This window comes from Haliotis cracherodii, unplaced genomic scaffold (genome assembly GCF_022045235.1).
Source record: "Haliotis cracherodii isolate W230 unplaced genomic scaffold, xgHalCrac1.p SCAF_5, whole genome shotgun sequence".
In the NCBI taxonomy this organism is placed as follows: domain Eukaryota; kingdom Metazoa; phylum Mollusca; class Gastropoda; order Lepetellida; family Haliotidae; genus Haliotis; species Haliotis cracherodii.
The window spans coordinates 11,294,880-11,316,704 of NW_027266308.1; the positions used below are offsets into that span (position 1 = coordinate 11,294,880).

At 42.7% G+C, this 21,825-nt stretch overlaps 1 protein-coding gene across 1 annotated transcript; it reads right to left on the reverse strand.

The window, feature by feature from the left end:
• Positions 1 to 213: 213 nt before the first annotated feature.
• Positions 214 to 11,087, reverse strand: LOC139443498 (tRNA 2'-phosphotransferase 1-like). Its single transcript, XM_071224484.1, has 9 exons — positions 10,980 to 11,087; positions 10,272 to 10,391; positions 8,825 to 8,912; positions 7,499 to 7,668; positions 6,061 to 6,159; positions 5,245 to 5,317; positions 4,382 to 4,438; positions 1,598 to 1,705; positions 214 to 690 (listed from the first exon to the last, which is right to left on the reverse strand). The coding sequence occupies exons 2-9, from the start codon at positions 10,326 to 10,328 to the stop codon at positions 539 to 541; spliced, it is 804 nt and encodes a 267-aa protein (XP_071080585.1). The 5' UTR covers positions 10,329 to 10,391; positions 10,980 to 11,087; the 3' UTR covers positions 214 to 538.
• Positions 11,088 to 21,825: the final 10,738 nt, after the last annotated feature.

Sequence of the window (21,825 nt, forward strand, 5' to 3'; positions counted from 1 at the left end):
AGTGGACTGGCAGCTCTAATAATTACCAGTCTCCCCCATAATTTTTGCCAGTCCCAATTTTCAACAAATAAAAAAATGTATGAAAATTACCTGGTTTTAATTCTTTCAACATCATGTTCAGTGCAAAGACTTCCTCTCTGAAGTAACTTATTTAGATCTATACATCATTCACACTAACTTCAGTCACAATTTTCTCCTTTTTTAAAAATATTTCATGACAAAGTTACTACAAATGGATATTTAACCTCGAAGCAAAGGAAAATGTTATTTCCTTGCAATGAAAATAGCCAAGGGGAAACCCTGATGGTAACAGACAAGCTGACTTTGTTCGAAAAAATTTACTTATATGAATATCGCCAATGTTTTGTTCAACAACAAAGATTTATATGACTTCATTTGCCGGTCCAGAGGGACTGGCAGTCACCTGAATTACCGGTCCAAGCCTAATTCTACCGGTAAAAAACTGGTAATTACCGGTAAACAGGAACACTGCAGTCATATAAACTGGTAGTAACTAGGTGGGATGTAGTTGTTTATTTCAGTCTGTTTCACTCTTCTTGTGCTTCTTTTTCTTCCTCCTCTGTTTGCGAGACATCTCCATTTCATCAGCAACATCATCTGCAGTGACAGCGCCAACCTTGCCACTGTGTGCACCTGGGTCAGCATCGTCTCCAAGAGGCAACTCAGCTCCTGAAACAAATGTGGTAAGAAATTAGTATTGGGTTTTGTCTTAGATTCAGACGAGTTAGATCAACCAAATACAGAATGTCTTTGTGAGAATGTCTTTGTGAGTGACAATACCTATAATTCTCATCTTCCCGAGGCAAGGGCAGTAACTGACTATATAAGTCCAGTTTCCACCTTTGTTGAACTAGGTTGGAATTTCCAGACTCGATCGAAGCGCCACCAGTGGCTATTATGACTTATGCCCCTTCTATGTCCCTCCTACTGACCAATCAGATTCCATCTCTCATATTTAAAATGGGTCTTACTCTGCGAAGTGCATCAAATTACTTGAGCTCTTTGATAAAAAGTTTGAAAAGATTTGCAAAATATCTGTCAACACCCAGTAGATGGTACACAGGCTTTGTAAATCCTCCAGTCGACCGAAATCTGCATGATGGAATCAATATTGTTTACGAACCGGATATCTAGTTCGTTACACAATTTTGATTGGACTATGCATAGACTCGTTAGTCCAGCCAGGTTTTGCAAGGGTAAAAACTGGACTTTTATAGTCAGTTAATGCCCTTGCCTAAGGAAGATGGTTCTTCTGTGTGTGACAATACATGAACTTCTGACCCGTGGAGATCCGGGGTACAATAAGTCTTCAGCAACCCATGCTTGCCGTAAAAGGCGACTATGATTTTCGTAAGAGTCGACTAACAATATCAGGTGGTGAGACTCGCTGACTTGGTTGATGCATGTCATCGTATCCCAATTGCATAGATCGATGCTCATTATGTCAATCACTGGATTGTCTGGTGCAGACTCACTTATTTACAAACAGCCATCATATAGCTGGAACATTGCTGAGTGTGGCGTTTAACAACAAACAAACAAACAAACAAACAAACAAACAAACAGACAAACAAACCTGTACTTCTGTCTATGACGCGGCTGAAGAAACAAGGGGGGATAACTCCATCATCTGTGCCTGGACTCAATATCACATTGTTTGCAGACTTGAAAAACTTGACACCGGCTGTGAAAGACATAAAACACTGCTGTCTCTGATAGTATATTGTTTTCACTGATATATAGATGTAGAAATATGTGAAAGTAGAACAGTGACAGTTTCAAAAATTAAATGTCAAAATAAAAAATTATACCCAGAAACAATAAACACAAATGTCAACACAGATCATCACCTGTATCTACCCACCTGCCAGAGCCCTTGCTATATCAACACAGATCATCACCTGTATCTACCAACCTGCCAGAGCCCTCTCTACATCAACACAGATCATCACCTGTATCTACCCACCTGCCAGAGCCCTCGCTACATCAACACAGATCATCACCTACATCTACCCACCTGCCAGAGACCTCGCTACATCAACACAGATCATCACCTGTATCTAACCACCTGCCAGAGCCCTCTCTACATCAACACAGATCATCACCTGTATCTACCCACCTGCCAGAGCCCTTGCTTACATCAACACAGATTATCACCTGTATCTACCCACCTGCCAGAGCACTCACTATATCAACATAGATCATCACCTGTATCTACTCACCTGCCAGAGACCTCACTACATCAACACAGATCATCACCTGTATCTAACCACCTGCCAGAGCCCACACTACATCAACATAGATCATCACCTGTATCTACCTCCCTGCCAGAGACCTCGCAACATCAACACAGATCATCACCTGTATCTACCCACCTGCCAGAGCCCTCGCTACATCAACACAGATCATCACCTGTATCTACTCACCTGCCAGAGCCCTCACTACATCAACACAGTACATCACCTGTATCTACCCACCTGCCAGAGCCCTCTCTACATCAACACAGATCATCACCTGTATCTACCCACCTGCCAGAGCCCTCTCTACATCAACACAGATCATCACCTGTATCTACCCACCTGCCAGAGCCCTCACTACATCAACACAGATCATCACCTGTATCTACCTACCTGCCAGAGCCCTCGCTACATCAACACAGATCATCACCTGTATCTACCCACCTGCCAGAGCCCTCACTACATCAACACAGATCATCACCTGTATCTACCCACCTGCCAGAGCCCTCACTACATCAACACAGATCATCACCTGTATCTACCTACCTGCCAGAGCCCTCGCTACATCAACACAGATCATCACCTGTATCTACCCACCTGCCAGAGCCCTCGCTACATCAACACAGATCATCACCTGTATCTACCCACCTGCCAGAGCCTTCGCTACATCAACACAGATCATCACCTGTATCTACCAACCTGCCAGAGCTTTCGCTACATCAACATAGATCATCCAGTATCTACCCACCTGCCAGAGCACTTGCCACATCAACACAGATCATCATTTGTAACTACCCACCTGCCAGAGCCCTCACTACATCAACACAGTACATCACCTGTATCTACCCACCTGCCAGAGCCCTCTCTACATCAACACAGATCATCACCTGTATCTACCCACCTGCCAGAGCCCTCTCTACATCAACACAGATCATCACCTGTATCTACCCACCTGCCAGAGCCCTCTCTACATCAACACAGATCATCACCTGTATCTACCCACCTGCCAGAGCCCTCTCTACATCAACACAGATCATCACCTGTATCTACCCACCTGCCAGAGCCCCCACTACATCAACACAGATCATCACCTGTATCTACCCACCTGCCAGAGCTTTCGCTACATCAACATAGATCATCCTATATCTACCCACCTGCCAGAGCACTTGCCACATCAACACAGATCATCATTTGTAACTACCCACCTGCCAGAGACCTCACTACATCAACACAGATCATCACCTATATCTACCCACCTGCCAGAGACCTTGCTACATCAACACAGATACTCACCTGTATCTACCTACCTGCCAGAGCCCTCACTACATCAACACAGATCATCACCTGTATCTACCTCCCTGCCAGAGCCCTCACTACATCAACACAGATCATCACCTGTATCTACCCATCTGCCAGAGCCTTCGCTACATCAACACAGATCATTACCTGTATCTACCCACCTGCCCGGGCCCTCTCTACATCAACACAGATCATCACCTGTATCTACTCACCTGCCAGAGCCCTCACTACATCAACACAGATCATTACCTGTATCTACCTACCTGCCAGAGCCCTCTCTACATCAACACAGATCATCACCTGTATCTACCCACCTGCCAGAGCCCTCGCTACATCAACACAGATCATCACCTGTATCTACCCATCTGCCAGAGCCTTCGCTACATCAACACAGATCATCACCTGTATCTACCCACCTGCCAGAGCCCTCGCTACATCAACACAGATCATCATCTGTATCTACCTACCTGCCAGAGCCCTCACTACATCAACACAGATCATCACCTATATCTACCTCCCTGCCAGAGACCTCACTTCATCAACAAAGATCATCACCTATATCTACCCACCTGCCAGAGACCTCGCTACATCAACACAGATCATCACCTGTATCTACACACCTGCCAGAGCCTTGGCTACATCAACACAGATCATCACCTGTATCTACCCACCTGCCAGAGCCCTCGCTACATCAACACAGTTCATCACATGTATCTACCCACCTGCCAGAGCCCTCACTACATCAACACAGATCATCACCTGTATCTACCCACCTGCCAGAGCCTTGGCTACATCAACACAGATCATCACCTGTATCTACCCACCTGCCAGAGCCTTCGCTACATCAACATAGATCATCACATCGCAGGATGTCCGCATGCCTGCAACAGACGAGGTTTAGAGATCATCCAGTTCTGACCTAGTACATACAGTAGCAGTCCAGATACAAGGCTTCAGGGTCCAATATGTATGGTTCAGGTGACTGATGACAAATGTAATGTGGGAATAGAAAATGTTAATATATCTGCAGTGATTGTTACTGGCAGCAAATAACTGATTAAAATGTCCCCTTCACAACCAGGGGAATTTGGAGTTATCTGCTCCTTGTTGTTTACAAACATGACAGACTTGATCATTTGAGAAGTTTTGGCTGGGACAGTTCTAGAAGGCTGGGTGTACCTCATACGAGCGACACAAGGGTGATTTGAGGCCTTTTTCAACCTGACTTTTTGTCTACTAGCCTAGAGTGGATTGGATACCCAGTTCCTGGAGGTTCCATAACTCCTCTGTATTCAAGAATGGAGACAGGCTTGTTTCAAAGCGCTGGACTGTGACAAAATTCTGAAATTCTCGAGTGCCGTTACATTCATTCTAGGGCCAGCTACTTAATGGTGCTGCCACTAATCATGCTTAAATGACCTAGGACATTTTCTGCTTGGATTGCAAACCTAAAGAATTTGTTTGAATATATTTAATGGATGATTTATTGGTCTTGTGTGGTCATTTACTGATTTGGTTTTAGTTGGAAATCCCCCTTAACACAAGCATGAGGTGCTGGAAACCCCTACATGGCACTCCGAAGCAATGGCTGATTGTGACACCTCCATCCTCAGTGAACACACTGGGATAATTCACATTCAGAATTACTCAATTTCTAACTTTGTACTGCAGTGTGCAGACAACTCACCACTCATGACTCCATCTTCCCCTGGCTCCCCAACAGCAAAGTGAATATGATTCCTCTTCATCTTTCTTAATCCCTTGAAATAAAGACAGGTAGGAATAGAGACTTAATGAATTACATAGAACTCATCCTGAACTCACAAGACTAAATATTATGTTCATGACTTATTAGGACTCACCTGAAACCTCATGAGTTACCTGGGACTTACCTGAAACCTCATGAGTTACCTGGGACTCACCTGAAACCTAAAGAGTTCCCTAAGACTCACCTGAAACCTCATGAGTAACCTGGGACTCGCCTGAAACCTGTTGAGTTACTTAGGCCACACCTGAAACCTAATGAGTTACCTAGGACTCACCTGAAACCTAATGAGTAACCTAGGACTCACCTGAAACCTAATGAGTAACCTAGGACTCACCTGAAACTTAATGAGTACCGTGAGACTGAGTGAGTGACTACAAGTGACCATAGTCATCTTAAGAGCCACAATTCACCGTGCAGAGTTGTTTCCCTTGAGCATGCCAGAATCCTATGATTGTGAGTCCAAATCCCATATATATATATTTCTAGGTCTGTCAGCACCATACCCGTGCTCGTGGGTTTCACCAAACTGACAAACGTCTTAGACCTGCATCACTTAGGGCTTTTCTCACACATTAAGATGACATGCATTGATTTAACTGGATTACTGTACAAAAAAAGTGGTGTTAAACCCAACTCACTCACTCACTCATCTCCCTGAGACTTCATGAGTTACCAAGGACTAACCCATAACTTTTGATAAGTTATCTTGACGTTACCCGAAACATAACGAGTTACCTGGGACTTAATGCTCCTCCAGGCCTGTAGGTAGGTCCCGTGGATGATCAGCGGGTACTCACTGCTGTCTGTGAGTGGAGTCAGCTGAAGATCATCAACCTACAGGTAACAATGCATGTTGCCAATCATCAAGAATACCAACAAAATATGATACAAAACAAGCATGAAATACTCATATCCCCTGCCAATATGACATGTCCGGTTGTGTGCAAGGCAGTTGCAATCCATTTTCATTTTTTTTTTTTAAACCCAAACTATCAAAAGGCACCAGTTCACTACTAGACCTATCTATGTGCCAAGTTTAGTTTAGATATCTCTCATGGTTTTTGCCTTCTGCTCCGGAAATGAAGTATGACGGACGGACGGATGGAAGGATGGGTGGACAGCACCCATTCCAATATCCCCCTGACACTTCATAGAAAATATTGTTTCCTGACAATTTTAACTGATTTTTTTTTAGATGATGACGGTTATCATTATTGAAATTTCCAAATAAATTTGAATTACATTAAATAGAAGGTAGCTTGGAAAGCTAATACTTCTGTACCTATTGCATTCAGTAATAATATTTAACATACTTAATGATCCAACTAACTTCTACTTAAGGGTGTTTCGGTCAAAAAAGACAATTCTCTCCTTGCTAATACACTGTATTATATCTCCATTCTATCATGATCAATAGCCTTGAACCATGATTCACCGTCATGGCTTTGTTTCGGAACTGATGTCGCCACCTTTATCTTATCTTCCCGAGGCAAGAGCGTCCACTAGCCTTTCTATCAAAATCTTGTTTCCACCCTAGCCACTTCAAGCCCACTTTCCTGTGCTAAATATGACTGGACAATCGCACATATCAATAGTCCAAACATTTCACCAAATTAACATCCCCGACTGGTACACCTTTGTATGAAAGTGATTTACCGCTGACTGTCTTTGTTGACATGAATATATCTTTTAATCTTTTTACCCCCCCCATGATTTACCACTGACTGTCTTTGTTGACATGAACATATCTTTTAATCTTTTTACCCCCCCCCCCGTGATTTACCACTGACTGTCTTTGTTGACATGAATATATCTTTTAATCTTTTTGCCCCCCCCCTCCCAACGATTTTCATTACAAGGGGCAGACTCGTAATCTACGCGGGGTGGCAAGGGTAGAAACTAGGCTTTGATATAGGCTAATAGGACACTCTCAACTCAGGAAGATGCCTCTGTCTTTTCTCTCCAAACGTAACACAGAAGTGCTCTCGCTCGCTCATAGCATGACTGGATGTGTTTTACATCATACAAGGGCTTCATAATGATGCTATTGCAGGGAATATTTCCAGGGCGTTTACCATAACGGAATAGGGATATTATACACTGGATAAACGAGGATGCAAATTAGTTTATGGTGCCCATATATGGTCATAAATTGTAAATTATATCTACTCACTTGAACGGAATGTCCCTGATTGGCACGTATCTTTAACTGTCCGTTATCTGGGTCAGTTTCTAGAGCAAATCTCTGTTTGTCGTTGTTAGCAACCACACTCCGCACCTCCTCCAGCGTGAACTTGGAAAACCTGGGAAGTTTGAGCACGTCCGATACATACAGAAAGCCACCTGCAGGCAGAGCATCAAAGCCATGATCCATGAATCATTACATGTTCCAAAATTTTCATAAGTGGGACAATTAAATATTTTTTTAATGCTTGTTAAACAACCCGTTTGAGGCATCTTTGAACATAGTTGACAATTAAATGCTGATGGATGGGCTTCATCATGATTCAAATGAAACATAAATGTTAAACAAGGAGTGTGGAGTATTCCATCAAGACGCAAAGGAAGGAAACACATGCAGCATTATATTCCTCCCATGTCGCTACTTGGGGGACAACCAGATCGTGTGAGGGGGACTTGGAAGTGAGGGGTGCTGGGCTGGAGCCGCAGTAATTAATTTATCTTAATTTTTGGTCTAATGCTAAACATTTGAAAAATCTGAGAATAACATAATATAGTGTGATATTTTTTATTATAGTTATAGTAATAGTAACTGGAGGAGTATAGTAACTGATGGATTATAGTAACTGGTTGATTATAGTCACTGGTGGATTATAGTAACTGGTAGATTATAGTCACTGGTGGAATATAGTTACTGGGAGATTATAGTTACTGGTGGACTATAGTTACTTATGGTTTATAGTAACTGGTGGATTATAGTCACTGGTAGATTATTGTCACTGGTGGAGTATAGTTACTGGTAGATTATAGTTACTGGTGGATTATAGTTACTGGTAGATTGTAGTCACTGGTAGATTATAGTTACTGGTGGAGCATAGTTACTGGTGGAGTATAGCTACTGGTAGATTATAGTTACTGGTAGATTATAGTTACTGCTGGATTATAGTAACTGGTGGAGTATAGTTACTGGTGGAGCATAGTCACTGGTAGATTATAGTCACTGATGGATTATAGTCACTGGTAGATTATAGTTACTGGTGGAGTATAGTTACTGGTAGATTATAGTAACTGGTGGATTATAGTTACTGGTGGATTATAGTCACTGGTAGATTATAGTTACAGCTAGATTATAGTTACTGGTAGATTATAGTCACTGTTTTATTACAGATAAAGGCGGATAATAGTTACTGCTGTATCACAGATACTGGGGCATCATAGCTGCAACACTTTGTTTTCATAGCTGCATCACCTTGTTGGTCATTGTTCACGAGTGACATCAATAAGACGTAAGCTGGCATGACTCTAAGTGTCCACCCACCTGGCAGGAATGTGAGGCCAACAGAGTTCACGCCATGTCTCAACACCCAAGACAGACACTTGGACAGCTGGACTTCATGGGAATCATGCTGCAAATGTCAGAAACAAAACTTTGCTTGCATTGTCCTCACTGCTACATTCCAAGACAACATTACCACGTCACAGACAAAATGGGAAAAAAAATTATTTCCTTTTTTGACTTTAATTCAGGGGTATTTTAATATTTCATTTATTGCAAAAATGTAAAACTAAACATTAAAGCCTCTTCTTGTTTAGAGGTCCTGTTGTCAGACATCTTCCTGAGGCAAGGGAGTTAACTGACGGTAATTGTCCAGTTACGACCCTCGCTGAACAAGGATGGAATTTCTGGGCTAGACCGTAGCGCCACCACTGGATATTACGAGTTATGTCCTTCTATGTCCCTCCTATTGACTAATCAGATACCACCTCTTTATATCACTTGAATTTGATACAAACAAAATAGTGGCGCCCAGTGAAGACGATCTTATCGATAATCAAGATCTAAATTGTAACAAAACAGGTCTTACTTTGCAAAGCGCATCAAATCATGTGAGCACCATGATTAGAAGCATGAAATGATTTGGAAAATATCAGTTGACGCTAAGTTGACGGTACATATGCTTTGCAAATTCGGCAATCAACGGAAATCTGCACAGCAGTTTACAAACAGGATGTTGATTTCAAAACGCGATTTTGATTGGACTACGAGTATGCTTAGTCACATTAGTCCAGCCAAAATATATAACTCCCTAATTCCAACCTAGTTTGGCAATAGTGGAAATTGGACTTTTATAGTCAGTTATTTCCCTTGCGAAATAGTTGCCAGTGAAATAACATAACTTGGCAATTCTTTAATTCCAATTTAGGAATTTTTAATGACAATTGCTTCAGGCTGGGGGCTGAATATTGACCTGGACAGAACAGAGAGACATCAAAGTCATGAAGACTAATACATGAGTGTGTGTCCCCTACATATTAATACCCCCACTCTCAACTACTTCTTCTCTTCCTTTCCCCCTCCCCCCCCCAAAAAAAAAATAATAATTGGGGGGGGGGGGGGGGGGGGGGGGGGAATAAAATAAACGCCTCTATGGCTGTTTCTGGTGTAAGGTTTGTTTGTTGTTTAACGCCGCACTCAGCAATATTCCAGCTATATGACGGCGGCCTGTAAGTAATCGAGTCTGGACCAGACAATCCAGTGATTGATATCATGAGCATCGATCCACGCCATTGGGATCAATGACATGCATCAACCAAGTCAGCGAGCCTGACCACCCGATCCCGTTAGTCGCCTTTTACGACAAGCATAGTCGCCTTTTACGGCAAGCATGGGTTGCTGAAGACCTATTCTACCCCGGAATCTTCACGGGTATCTGGTGTAAGGAAGAGAAAAATACTGGGGACAGTAAACAGCACAGGTGTCTTACAGGTGTGGCCTTGTTCTTCCACCCACTCTTCTGTTCACCCCTCGCGGCTTGTGCCATGGTTCAGAATCCTACAGAATGGGATTCTGTGATTGGAAGAGTTAGAAGTCGGTGAGAAATGATCTGAAAGAACAAATCAAATTCTTGTATACCATCTTAAATTCTAGTTCTGGCATTTGAATAAGCATGTTCAACCCTTGCAAATTAAGGGTGAAATGATACATTGGGAGTACAAAGATCCCATTATTATACCCGTCTGCCATGCCACGGTGGAGGGCCACAACTATGCTGCTCACGTATAGAGTGATACTGTCCCGTCGGCCCCATCCACAACGCGCCCTATTTACATCCACAATCCTCTTTGTCTCATTTATTACATTATATTGCTGGTAACCGCGTTACACATACCAACATACAATATCACTGTAAAGGTTTGCTTCTAACAGAGCATCTGATTTATTACACTTTACGTTGCTTTCATGAATGAAATCGTCACTCTGACGCAACAATTGTTTCGAGAGTTAACCTAAAATAAGATCGTCCACGAATTGTTGTACACCTTATCACCATGCAGTCATTCAGGCTACAAATTTCTCCTCTCCGAAGGGAGAGCTAATGCCAAATAATTGCCAACATCATTATTTTCATATGATGCGCCGATCGGTGTACAGACAGTACGTATGAGATGATTGTTTTGTTATGTATACTTACTATCCAAAACTCAAAGTGACCTCTGGACAAAACAAATGAGACTAGATCTGGGTTTAGGTGCTGTCATGTCACAACAGCGAGTCAACGCACGAGCATGGTCTTGTTTACTTCCGCGTCAGCGAACACTTCCGGTTAGTAGACTCTAAAACTGTCCTGTTTTTGCTAACGGAATACGGATTGTGAACTGCTATGAAACAATTGATTTGCATGTGATGTCTGGACTGAGTAAGATATGTCTTGCGATATATGTTTTTTTAGGAACAGATTCTATTATCACAAATGCAACCATATTTCGTGTTACTATGGTGTTTAGTATAGTATGGTGTTTAGCATAGCATAGCATAGCATAGCATAGCATAGCATAGCATAGCATAGCATAGCATAGCATAGCATAGCATAGCATAGCATAGCATAGCATAGCATAGCATACGTGTAAGTTTGTAGTTGTTCCAAATGACAAGGCCTAACATTACCATTATATGTAAGCATCACTACATTATTGTTTTTAGCAAAGAACTTGGTATAAATGACATATCAAATAATGCTACATTAAAGACTAATGACTGTTAACTGAGGAATTAATCTACCAAACCCATAAATCAGAACTGTCAGCTTTTGACGACTCTAAAACCTGAAGACATGTCCATTCCTCTTTTGTACTGGATTCCAAAGCTCCATAAAGATCCGCACAACGAGAGATATATTGCTGGGTTTAGCAAATGTACCACTAAATCCCTGTCTCAAAGACTAACCACAATCCTTAATACAATCAAGGAAGGACTTTCTTTATGTTCACAGAAAGTATTTGAGACAAGTGGAATTAATACCATGTTGATTCTCAAAAACCAAAAAGATTTCATTGACTTTTTGCAATCATAGAAAAGAACCAAGTTCCATTCTGTCAAAACATTTGATTTTTCAACTTCGAACACAACTATCCCACATAACAAACTTAAGGAAAAACTTCATTCATTGATCCACGGAGCTTTTGTTACAAAACGTGAACACAGATACAGTTATATTCTATATTCAGAGGCTATATTCAGAGGCTTGGGCAATTTGTGAAAAATGAGTGAATGAGTATGGTTTTACGCCGCTTTTAGCAATATTCCAGCAATATTACGGCGGGGGACACCAGTAATGGGCTTCACACATTGAACCCATGTCGGGAATCGAACCCGGGTCTTCGGCATGACGAGCGAACGCTTTAACCACTAGGCTACCCGACCGCCCCCGTGAAGAATGAAAGCAAATGCTATCTGAAGTTTACTGATAAAACAATATATGAGATGCTGGACTTGCTCATTGATAACATCTACGTAAAATCTGGGGGTAAGACATTTAGGCAAGACGTGGGTATCCCCATGGGCACCAATTGTTCTCCCCTTCTTGCGGATCTGTTTCTTTATGCGTATGAATTGGAATTTCAGTTCGGATTTGCAAAGTCAAAACAAGGTAATTTGACCAAGAAGTTTAACTTAAGCTTCCGGTATATCGATGATCTGGTATCGTTCAGTAACAATTAAATAGCCAATTCCCTTCCACTGATTTACCCACCTGAACTAGAAATATAGGAGACCAGTCAGAACGCTACATCTGTTTCATATTTAGATCTATGTATATAGATTCAGAGTGACAAAACACTCTCCAAGAGATTGTATGGCAAAAGGGATGACTTCAACTTTCCAATAGTCAACTTTCCCTTTAGGTCGAGCAATATTCCTGCAGCTTCACCCTTCAGTGTTTACATTTCGCTATTTTTTAGATACAATCGAGCATATCTAAGGCGCCACGATTCGCTGTGCAGGGTTGCGTACCTTGGGCACTTCGGAAACCTATGATTGTGGGTTCGAATCCCGGTTCGTCCCGATTATGTTTCTAGGTTGGTCTGCATACCCGTGCTCGTGGGTTTCACCGAAGTGGTAAACGTCTGAGACCTGCACCACTTCGGGCTTTCCTCCCACATTAAGCTGACACGCCGCGATATAACTGGAATACTGTTAAAAGCGGCGTAAAACCCAACTCACTCACTCTTCCAAGATTTCAAAGAGCCTCAAACGATTCTTGCTCAGACGTTGTTTGATTAAGACATTTCCAAATTTGACGCATCAGTGACAGAAAATATATCCGATGCAATTCCCTAATTTAACTTGTACCATATGTTCCCTTGTTTCTTCAGGCGAACAATTGATTGCCTTTGCATGTGTTTGTGACGGATACCACCGGTGGGGCAGGATACGCTCATTTTTTTGCCAACACCTGGTATCATTACTGTTTGATAGTTATTCATAAACACATTCTCATGATATAGTCGGAATGGTACAATCGATTCTGCTTTATGCAGAGAATTCTACTAGACTTGGAAAGGATATTGTCGCTGTATTTACAACAGCTAAGGTCACGTGACGATGAGAGGGTAACGTGGAAATCGACGTCACATGACATATCGAAATGACACGTATTGTAAACCCGGTTGACCTGAATCTGTTGACTCGCCTCTGCATTCAGATCCTGTAGTCGACTAATATTGCCTGATTGATTGTGTACCGTGCCATGACAATGTCCATATGTTTGAAGGAATATTACTGGTCAAACAAGACTGGGTTTCGTTCAGACAAGCCCGAGGAAATACATATGTGCATATGCTATCGTGTATACAGTACCAAACACACAGGTTCCACTGTGTACCACAAACACACAGAGATATCACTTGCTCGATCAATAGCTTTTGCGGTTGCGTTCGGAATGATGGTTTTGTGTTTTCGGAACAAATGAAGCGTCGTTGTAAGTTCTTGCAATGATGAAACAAACAACTATTCAAAGCAATGAGTGCAAACTTTTTCTGTTTTGTTTTTCCTTGACAAAGTTGTATTGTGACAGTAGATGGTGGTGCTGTATTGGTTGAAACGCGAAAAAAGCAGAAGTTAAATGCACACATTGTTACTTTTCATTCGCGACCAACTCGTGTTATTCCGGGACAAGCCGAATAGCGACTCGTGTCCCTCTCGTGGCCATTTTTGCGACCGGGTTCCGTCTAAGCGCAAACGAGCATACCTAAAACAATTGTCAACTCGTTGCGTAATGGTTCACATATAAACTAACGTCAAAAAGAAACTTTACCTACTGAATATAAATTTCAGACAAAGTATTTTTTTTTCGATGAAGTCTATCTAAAACACATAACCTAAAAACAACAATAGTGTATGCAGAAAATGTTAATCGTCTGTTACATGTTTGCGAGATAACACGCGAAAAAGTGCAAAACACGTGCACCACGGACAACTGCAAATGCACGTGCGGGTAAGGGTATAAAACGATTGCAACGGCAAGTCAGACATCCACAGGGATAAAAAAAAACACACAAAGGAAATGCCACGACTCACAGTCGAACAACGTGAACGAGCATTGGGTATGATACAGATGGGAGCCACCCGCGCCCATATTGCACGAACCTTCGGTTGCTCCCGCGTTGCCGTTACCAACTTGATGCAACGTCACAGACAGGCAGGGCGGACCGCTGACAGGCCAAGAACAGGCAGACCCAGGGTGACCACGCCCCGTGATGGCCGGTACTTGTGTACCTTGCACCTCCGAAATCGCTTCCTGGCAGTGACGTCATCGGCGACAAATCACATGTCACAGGTTTAGTCGACAGACAGTGGCCAGGAGACTCAGGGCTGGAATCAGGGCTTTTAGACCATACAGAGGACAGGTATTGACAGCGCAACATCGTCGTCTGCGATTGAGATGGGCCCGGACTGTACGACGTTGGCAACGCCGTGACTGGCAGAGGGTTATCTTCACTGACGAAAGTCAATTCTGTATGTTTACGGCTGATGGAAGACAACGAGTTTACCGCCGAAGGAGTGAACGAACGGCGGCGTGTTGCGTGCAGGAGGTCGTACCATATGGTGGAGGGAGTGCCATGGTGTGGGGAGGGATCTGTGGGCAGGAGCGGACACCGCTGGTCATTTTTGACGGAAACTTGACAGCTCAGCGTTACATGGATAACATTCTTTGTCCAGTTATCCTACCATTTCTCCAACAGCAGCCACGTGGTGTCATTTATCAGCATGACAACGCCAGAGCCCATACAGCCAGAATTGTCACTGACTTCCTCGCAGACAACAACGTCAACGCCCTGCCGTGGCCTGCAAGCTCACCCGACATGTCCACCCATAGAACACCTCTGGGACTTGATGGATCGTCGCGTTCGACAACGACCACACTCTCCAGCCAACCGGCAAGAACTGATCTTGGCCCTCCAAGAAGAATGGCGTCAAATCCCACGTGACCTCATCAGACGACTGACATTTTCTGTGCGTCGAAGAGTTTTTGCGTGTATTGAGGCACTTGGTGGTCACACGCGCTACTAATGACTTGTTATGAACGTGAGCGATTGTTTATGTACTCTGCCTATTGTCCATGATTCTGAAAGCTCGAGTTTGTACCACACCCAACTTTGGGGGGCTCTGACGTCATTCTCAGTCGCGGTATGCTTGTCATTTTCAGGGTTGATTATGTTGATATATTGATCTTCTCAATACACTTTACTTCATGCATGTATGTTTTGTTGTTTTTGAGCAAGAGTGATTTCAAACTCTGGTAAAGTTTCTTTTGGACGTCAGTTTATTTCCCCATATATTACATATATTTCAAATGCAATTTTAGGCACATCGGGACGTGCGGAATTATACAGTCAGTATGATTGAACACATTTAACTGTGTCTTGGGGTTTTTTTAGATGCAAGACATATGTAAAATCCAAAAAATATTTCTGTGGGATTCTTTGACGAAGAACTTGAAATCATACGCGCATTCTGATTGGTTTGTTGTATTTTCGCACATAGCATTCATCGATAGGGGGACGAGTCTTCTTGCAGAGTTACGGAAATGGACGAGTGGTGACGAATGTTTCACGGAATCATTCGGCATCACTCGCCTCTTTCCGTAACCTGCAAGAAGACTCGTTACACAGTTAAATGTGTTCAATCAAACTGTACAATTCCGCACGTCCCGATGTGCTTTAAATTGCATCTGAAATATATATAATATATGGGAAAATGTAAGTGAACCATTCCGCAACGAATTGACAATTGTTTTAGGTATGCCCGTTTGCGCTAAGACGGAACCCGGTCGCAAAAATGGCCACGGGAGGGGCACGAGTCGCTATTCGGCCTGTGCCGGAATAACACGAGTTGGTCACGAATGTCACGGAATGTGTTATTCCCGAAGATTACCCTTGAAACATGTGCGTCCAGTTTAATTATGGCTTTACACTTTCACACTAAACATTGTTTCATTGTACTTCAGGAATATTTACCACACTACTTTGAGCCATGGGACCGCCTGGCGAAGTCTATGCCAGACCTGGTAACCAGGCACATGATGAGAGACGCCGTGAGAGAGGTGGGTCAAAGTTTGGACGTGAACAATATATTCTCATATTTCTCTAGACCCGAGCAGACGCCAAACAGCATGTTGCCCCGATGACCTGTTACTCTGATGTGTTGAAATTGCAGCAGACCTGTCGTGGCGTTAACTTGTTAGATATATAGAGGATATTTCATGTGTCGCGACACATGAAATATCCTATTTTATTATATACCCTTTGCGTTGTTGTCTACCGGATAATTAAATTATTTCATACAAATGTAAAACCTTCAAACGGAAACCCTCCCCACAAAACACACAGGGACCCCTTCTATTTGCGACTGAAAAAAGTAGTTTCGTGTTTGCCAAATCATAAAACATATAAACAAAAGTAACCAAATATATTAACGGTCGCGAAAATTCTGTATCATACACATAGATATGATTATATACAAAATCAACTTTAACAAAAAATATTCTTGAAAACTTAGAGACCGCTGTTGGAAGCGAAAGAAATCACTCTGGTCAAGTAACAAACATGGCGCTTTGCGAAACGAACGGTCTCGATTGACGAGGTAAGTGAGAAATTTACAGTTTATAACGGAACATTTTTAACAGAATATCAAAGGCCATAAAGCGATATTAACTCCATAAATGACCATGTGTCATAATTTTGCCTTGTCAATGTGGAACTAACATAAAAAGGAAGTTAACAGTTTGTGAACGAGCCAGACACTTACGATAAAGGGAGACAATTTAAGGAGAGGTCACTCTTGTATGACAATAGTTCCGTCAAAGTGTTATTTCGACAGCAGTGAAATATCAATTGTTATGTTCACTGCAACGAAAATATAACTTTTCTCAGCTTCGGAAAACTCAGCCTTTCACACCGAAGTATATAATAAATGCCCCTAGCACCAACAGCCCTTTCCAGCATAACATGATAGGCGTTCTGCAATGTCAATGAGGCACGGGTGGCCCAGTCGTCTAAGGCGCCGCAATTCGCTGTGCAGAGTTGCGTCCCTTGGGCACGCCAGAAACCTATGATTGTGGGTTCGAATCCCGGTTCGCCCCAATTATGTTTCTAGGTTTGTCAGCACCATACCCGGGCTCGTAGGTTTCACCGAAGTGGTAAACGTCTGAGACCTGCATCACTTTCCTCCCACATTAAGCTGACACGCCGAGATATAACTGGAATACTGTTAAATGCGGTGTTAAACCCAACTCACTCACTCACTACAATGTCAATCGCCGTGCTTCAGTACTCGGATCAGTGGAGCTTGAGTTTGAAGCGAATCTTGTGCTGCACTTACAAGTGCCAACCTACAAAGATATGGATATCAAAGGAACGATGTATTTTTCATTCACACCCAAACCATTGGACAGTGACAAATAACATGTTAAGATTAACGGTACAACTCTGAAATGACAAGCCATTGGTATAATGCATCAAAAAGCTAAGCATGAGCACATCGCAATGGCGGGTTTCGAACTCGGTTGGTACTGCAGGGTTTAGGGTGAACGACGGAAGACAAAACTCAGGGGTGAAGTTTAAGGAGACAGCAGCCATGTTTATTGTTGATGGGGAACAACGGTCGAAATATCTATTTGATTGTTGTTTAACGCCTCAGTCAGCAACATTCCAGCTATATGACGGCGGTCTGTAAATAATCTGGACCAGACCAGACAATCCAGTGATTGACATCATGAGCATCGATCCACGCAATTGGGATAAGATGACATGCATCAACCAAGTCAGCGATCGCGACCACCCGATCCCGTTAGTCGCCTCTTACCACAAGCATAGTCGCCTATTGCGGCAAGGATGGGTCGCTGAAGGCCTATTCTATCCCGGATCTTCACGGGTCTAATACGAAATGGTACATGTTGATTGTAATCACGCGACAGAACTCACACATGGACCGAGTGGCCAATGTTCCTGGGGTGTGCAAACCCGCTCTGTCACTTACACACAGGCAGGACGTCAGACGGCGACTCTTCATCATGGTCAACTTTGGATGAATAGAGGTTATCACGCGAGTGTGTTTGGGGATGGTAAATATCTTGGATTAGAAACGAAACAAGGTGACAATTCAAACATATTTCGGCAAAATCCAATTGATTTGTGGAGATGGTTTCAAGCCGCAGAGGTCTACAAGCACAGATATGGATACTGATCCCGCTTGGCTAGGCCTCGTTCCCTCGCAAAATTGTTTCGAAATTTATATCACCAAAGTTGCAAAAACGTATAAAATGCCTTAGCTACGTCACAGATAGACACTGATTTTCAGTATATTATACTGTTCTTTAGATAATGATAGCAATTATCCCTGTAGTTTATCCAGATTCCCGATGGTTAATTCTGACTCGATCGCCGAATGACGAGGGCGACGCCATGTTTGTTTATAAACAGTGAAAGTAGTCCTACTTGACCTTTGATATTTGCATCTCTATCCGCATATGACCCCAACGGATATCGTTTTTATCCGTTGGCTTTATCCTGCCGAGAACCCTACCCATTATATGATAGAATAATGTACATGCTATTTGGAGTTAAGTATTGCAGATAAAGAAATTTGTGATTTTTTCTAATATTTTCCATCGATTTGTAGCCAGTTTGAGTTGTAAAAATGATCTGTATGGTGTATACGCCATCGTGCTATCGGGTATATATGGATCATCATCGGGTATATATGGATCATCATCGGGTGTATATGGATCATCATCGGGTGTATATGGATCATCATCGGGTGTATATGGATCATTATCGGGTGTATATGGATCATCATCGGGTGTATATGGAACATCATCGGGTGTATATGAATCATCATCGGGTGTATATGCATCATTATCGGGTGTATATGGATCACTATCGGTTGTATACAACTCACAAATATCATCTTTAACATCTTTGGATTGATGCGGCCGGGGATCAAACCTCCGACCTTCCGCTTCCCGGGCAGACGCTCTATCCACGAGACCATGAAGGCGGTCCTGCCACACCTAAGGGACGTAACTCTGTAAACCTGTGCCCAACTCAACTTTTTGTATCCTTATCATAGTTTATCATAGTAAATTGTTATGAGTTCTAACCGATGGTTTCTGAGTAGCTTCGTTATCTATCTTTGCGAATTTTGGCACTTTGTGTCACATGTGGAGATATGGAGTAACGAGTCCTCATCCATCCACATTGAGACTCACAATACATCTGCGCTTTGTGCAAGCGGTGTTGCATATTAGATGTGAGGTGAAATGGGGCTTAACGTCGCGTTCAAGATTATTGCACTTATATAGCGACGTGCATGTACGTGTGTGTGTTTATGTGGCTGCTTGTACTAGTCCGGACTGATGCCGATTTATAGTGCTAGCTCACTGAGATACAAGCCGCAGTTTTAACATGAATACCCCACTCAGAAACAGTATACTGACTCCGAGCCGACCTTGTCTTAGCCCCTTAATGCCGAGCGCCAGACAGGGTAACAACAAGTACCATCTTCTAACGTCTTTTGGTATGACGCCGTCGGGGATGCAACCCCGGACCTTCCGCTCTCCGGGCGGACGCTCTACCACTAGACCACGGAGGCGGTCGTTGCATATTGGAGATCATGTTGAGTATGTCGAAGACTTGATACAATTCCCTATTTTCACTAGCACCATATGTTCCGTGTTTGTTCAGGTGAAGATTTGACTTGCCTTTGGACCCCGGGTGCCGCCATTGGGGAGGAATACGCTTTCCTTTGCCATATTGCATAGAGATTCATAAATACAGCCGCCTCCGTGGTCTTGTGGTAGAGCGTCCGCCTGGAGAGCGGAAGGTCCGGGGTTCGATCCCCGGCCGCGTCATACCAAAAGACGTTAAAAGATGGTACTTGTTGTTACCCTGTCTGGCGGTCGGCATTAAGGGGATAAAACAAGGACTGGTCGGCTCGGAGTCAGTATACTGTGTCTGAGTGGGGTATTCATGTTAAACTGCGGCATGGTATCTCAGTGAGCTAGCACTATAAATCGGCATCAGTCTAGTACAAGCAGCCACGCAAACACGTGCATGCACGTCGCTATATAAGTGCAATAATCTTGGACGCGACGTTAAACCCAATTTCACCTCACCTCAATACATGATTATGATATACCTAGTGGTATGGATTTCTTATAAGAATACTAATATCAATTGCATTTGTAAAAGAAAACATTCATACATATTTGTATTTGTTTATTATGCAATAAACGGCAACTTACACATCATAGTATAAAGACATCCACAAGAGCATTCAGACATAATGATAAACATATGAACATACGTACAGTAGTAAGCAGTGATGACGGGAGGTATTTCTATTTATAGGACTATACAACTTGATGTTCGAGGAAATCCTATCACTGTAGGCCATTTTTTGGTCAAACTTATAGCCGAAATTATTATTTGTTTAAAATTGACTTGCTGATAACATATCGCCAAAATGATTATTTATTTATCATTTCCTGTTTCGGAAACATGGCTCAGTGTTGTAGAATCTTTTATCAAAAGGACCCCTTTTCGAGCCTGGAAAAAATTAAAGCCAATATGGCTGCCAATCCATGCCATTTAGCGTCATGAACCCGAGTTGAAATTGATGGGCATCTTGTGGCTGTGTGAACAATTGACTTGCCTTTGCATGTGTTTGTGGCGGATGTCAACCGTGGGCAGCACACGCTAAACCATTTCACGAACACCTGACATCATTTTTATTTGATAGTGATTCATGAACACATGCTTATGATATAGTCGAAATCGTGCAGTGGACTCTGCTTTCTTATGATTATGATTTGAGATTTCTTATGATTATGGTATGTCTTTGTCGTCTTTATTATCACAAATCACTGAGTAGCATTTATACCTGCATTAAATAACGTAATGATGCATTTGTACCGGGCAATATTTGTAAGAATTTAATTACTCTCGAATAGCAATCGCTTGACTCAGCGTCGTGGCTTCTAAAGTCTCTGTGCAAGTGAGAGAAGCATATATTATTCTGCATCTCGAAAAAGAATATAATTGATTAGTTCAGAATGCAAACAAATAAAGCCACGTTGTTACATTGAGGATATTTTACACATCCTGTCGTTTCTGAGTGCCATGGCGTCACCCTAACTGTAAGATTGTTCAGGTGAGGTGAGGTGAAATGGGGTTTAACGTCGCGTCCAAGATTAATGCACTTATATAGCGACGTGCATGTACGTGTGTGTGTTTGTGGACTGATGCCGATTTAAAGTGCTAGCTCACTGAGATACCATGCCGCAGTTTAACATGAATACCCCACTCAGACACAGTATATTGACTCCGAGCCGACCAGTCCTTGTTTTATCCCCTTAATGCCGAGCGCCAGACAGGGTAACAACAAGTACCATCTTTTAACGTCTTTTGGTACGACGCGAACCCCGAGCCTTCCGCTATCAGGGCGGACGCTCTACCACTAGACCACGGAGGCGGTCGTGA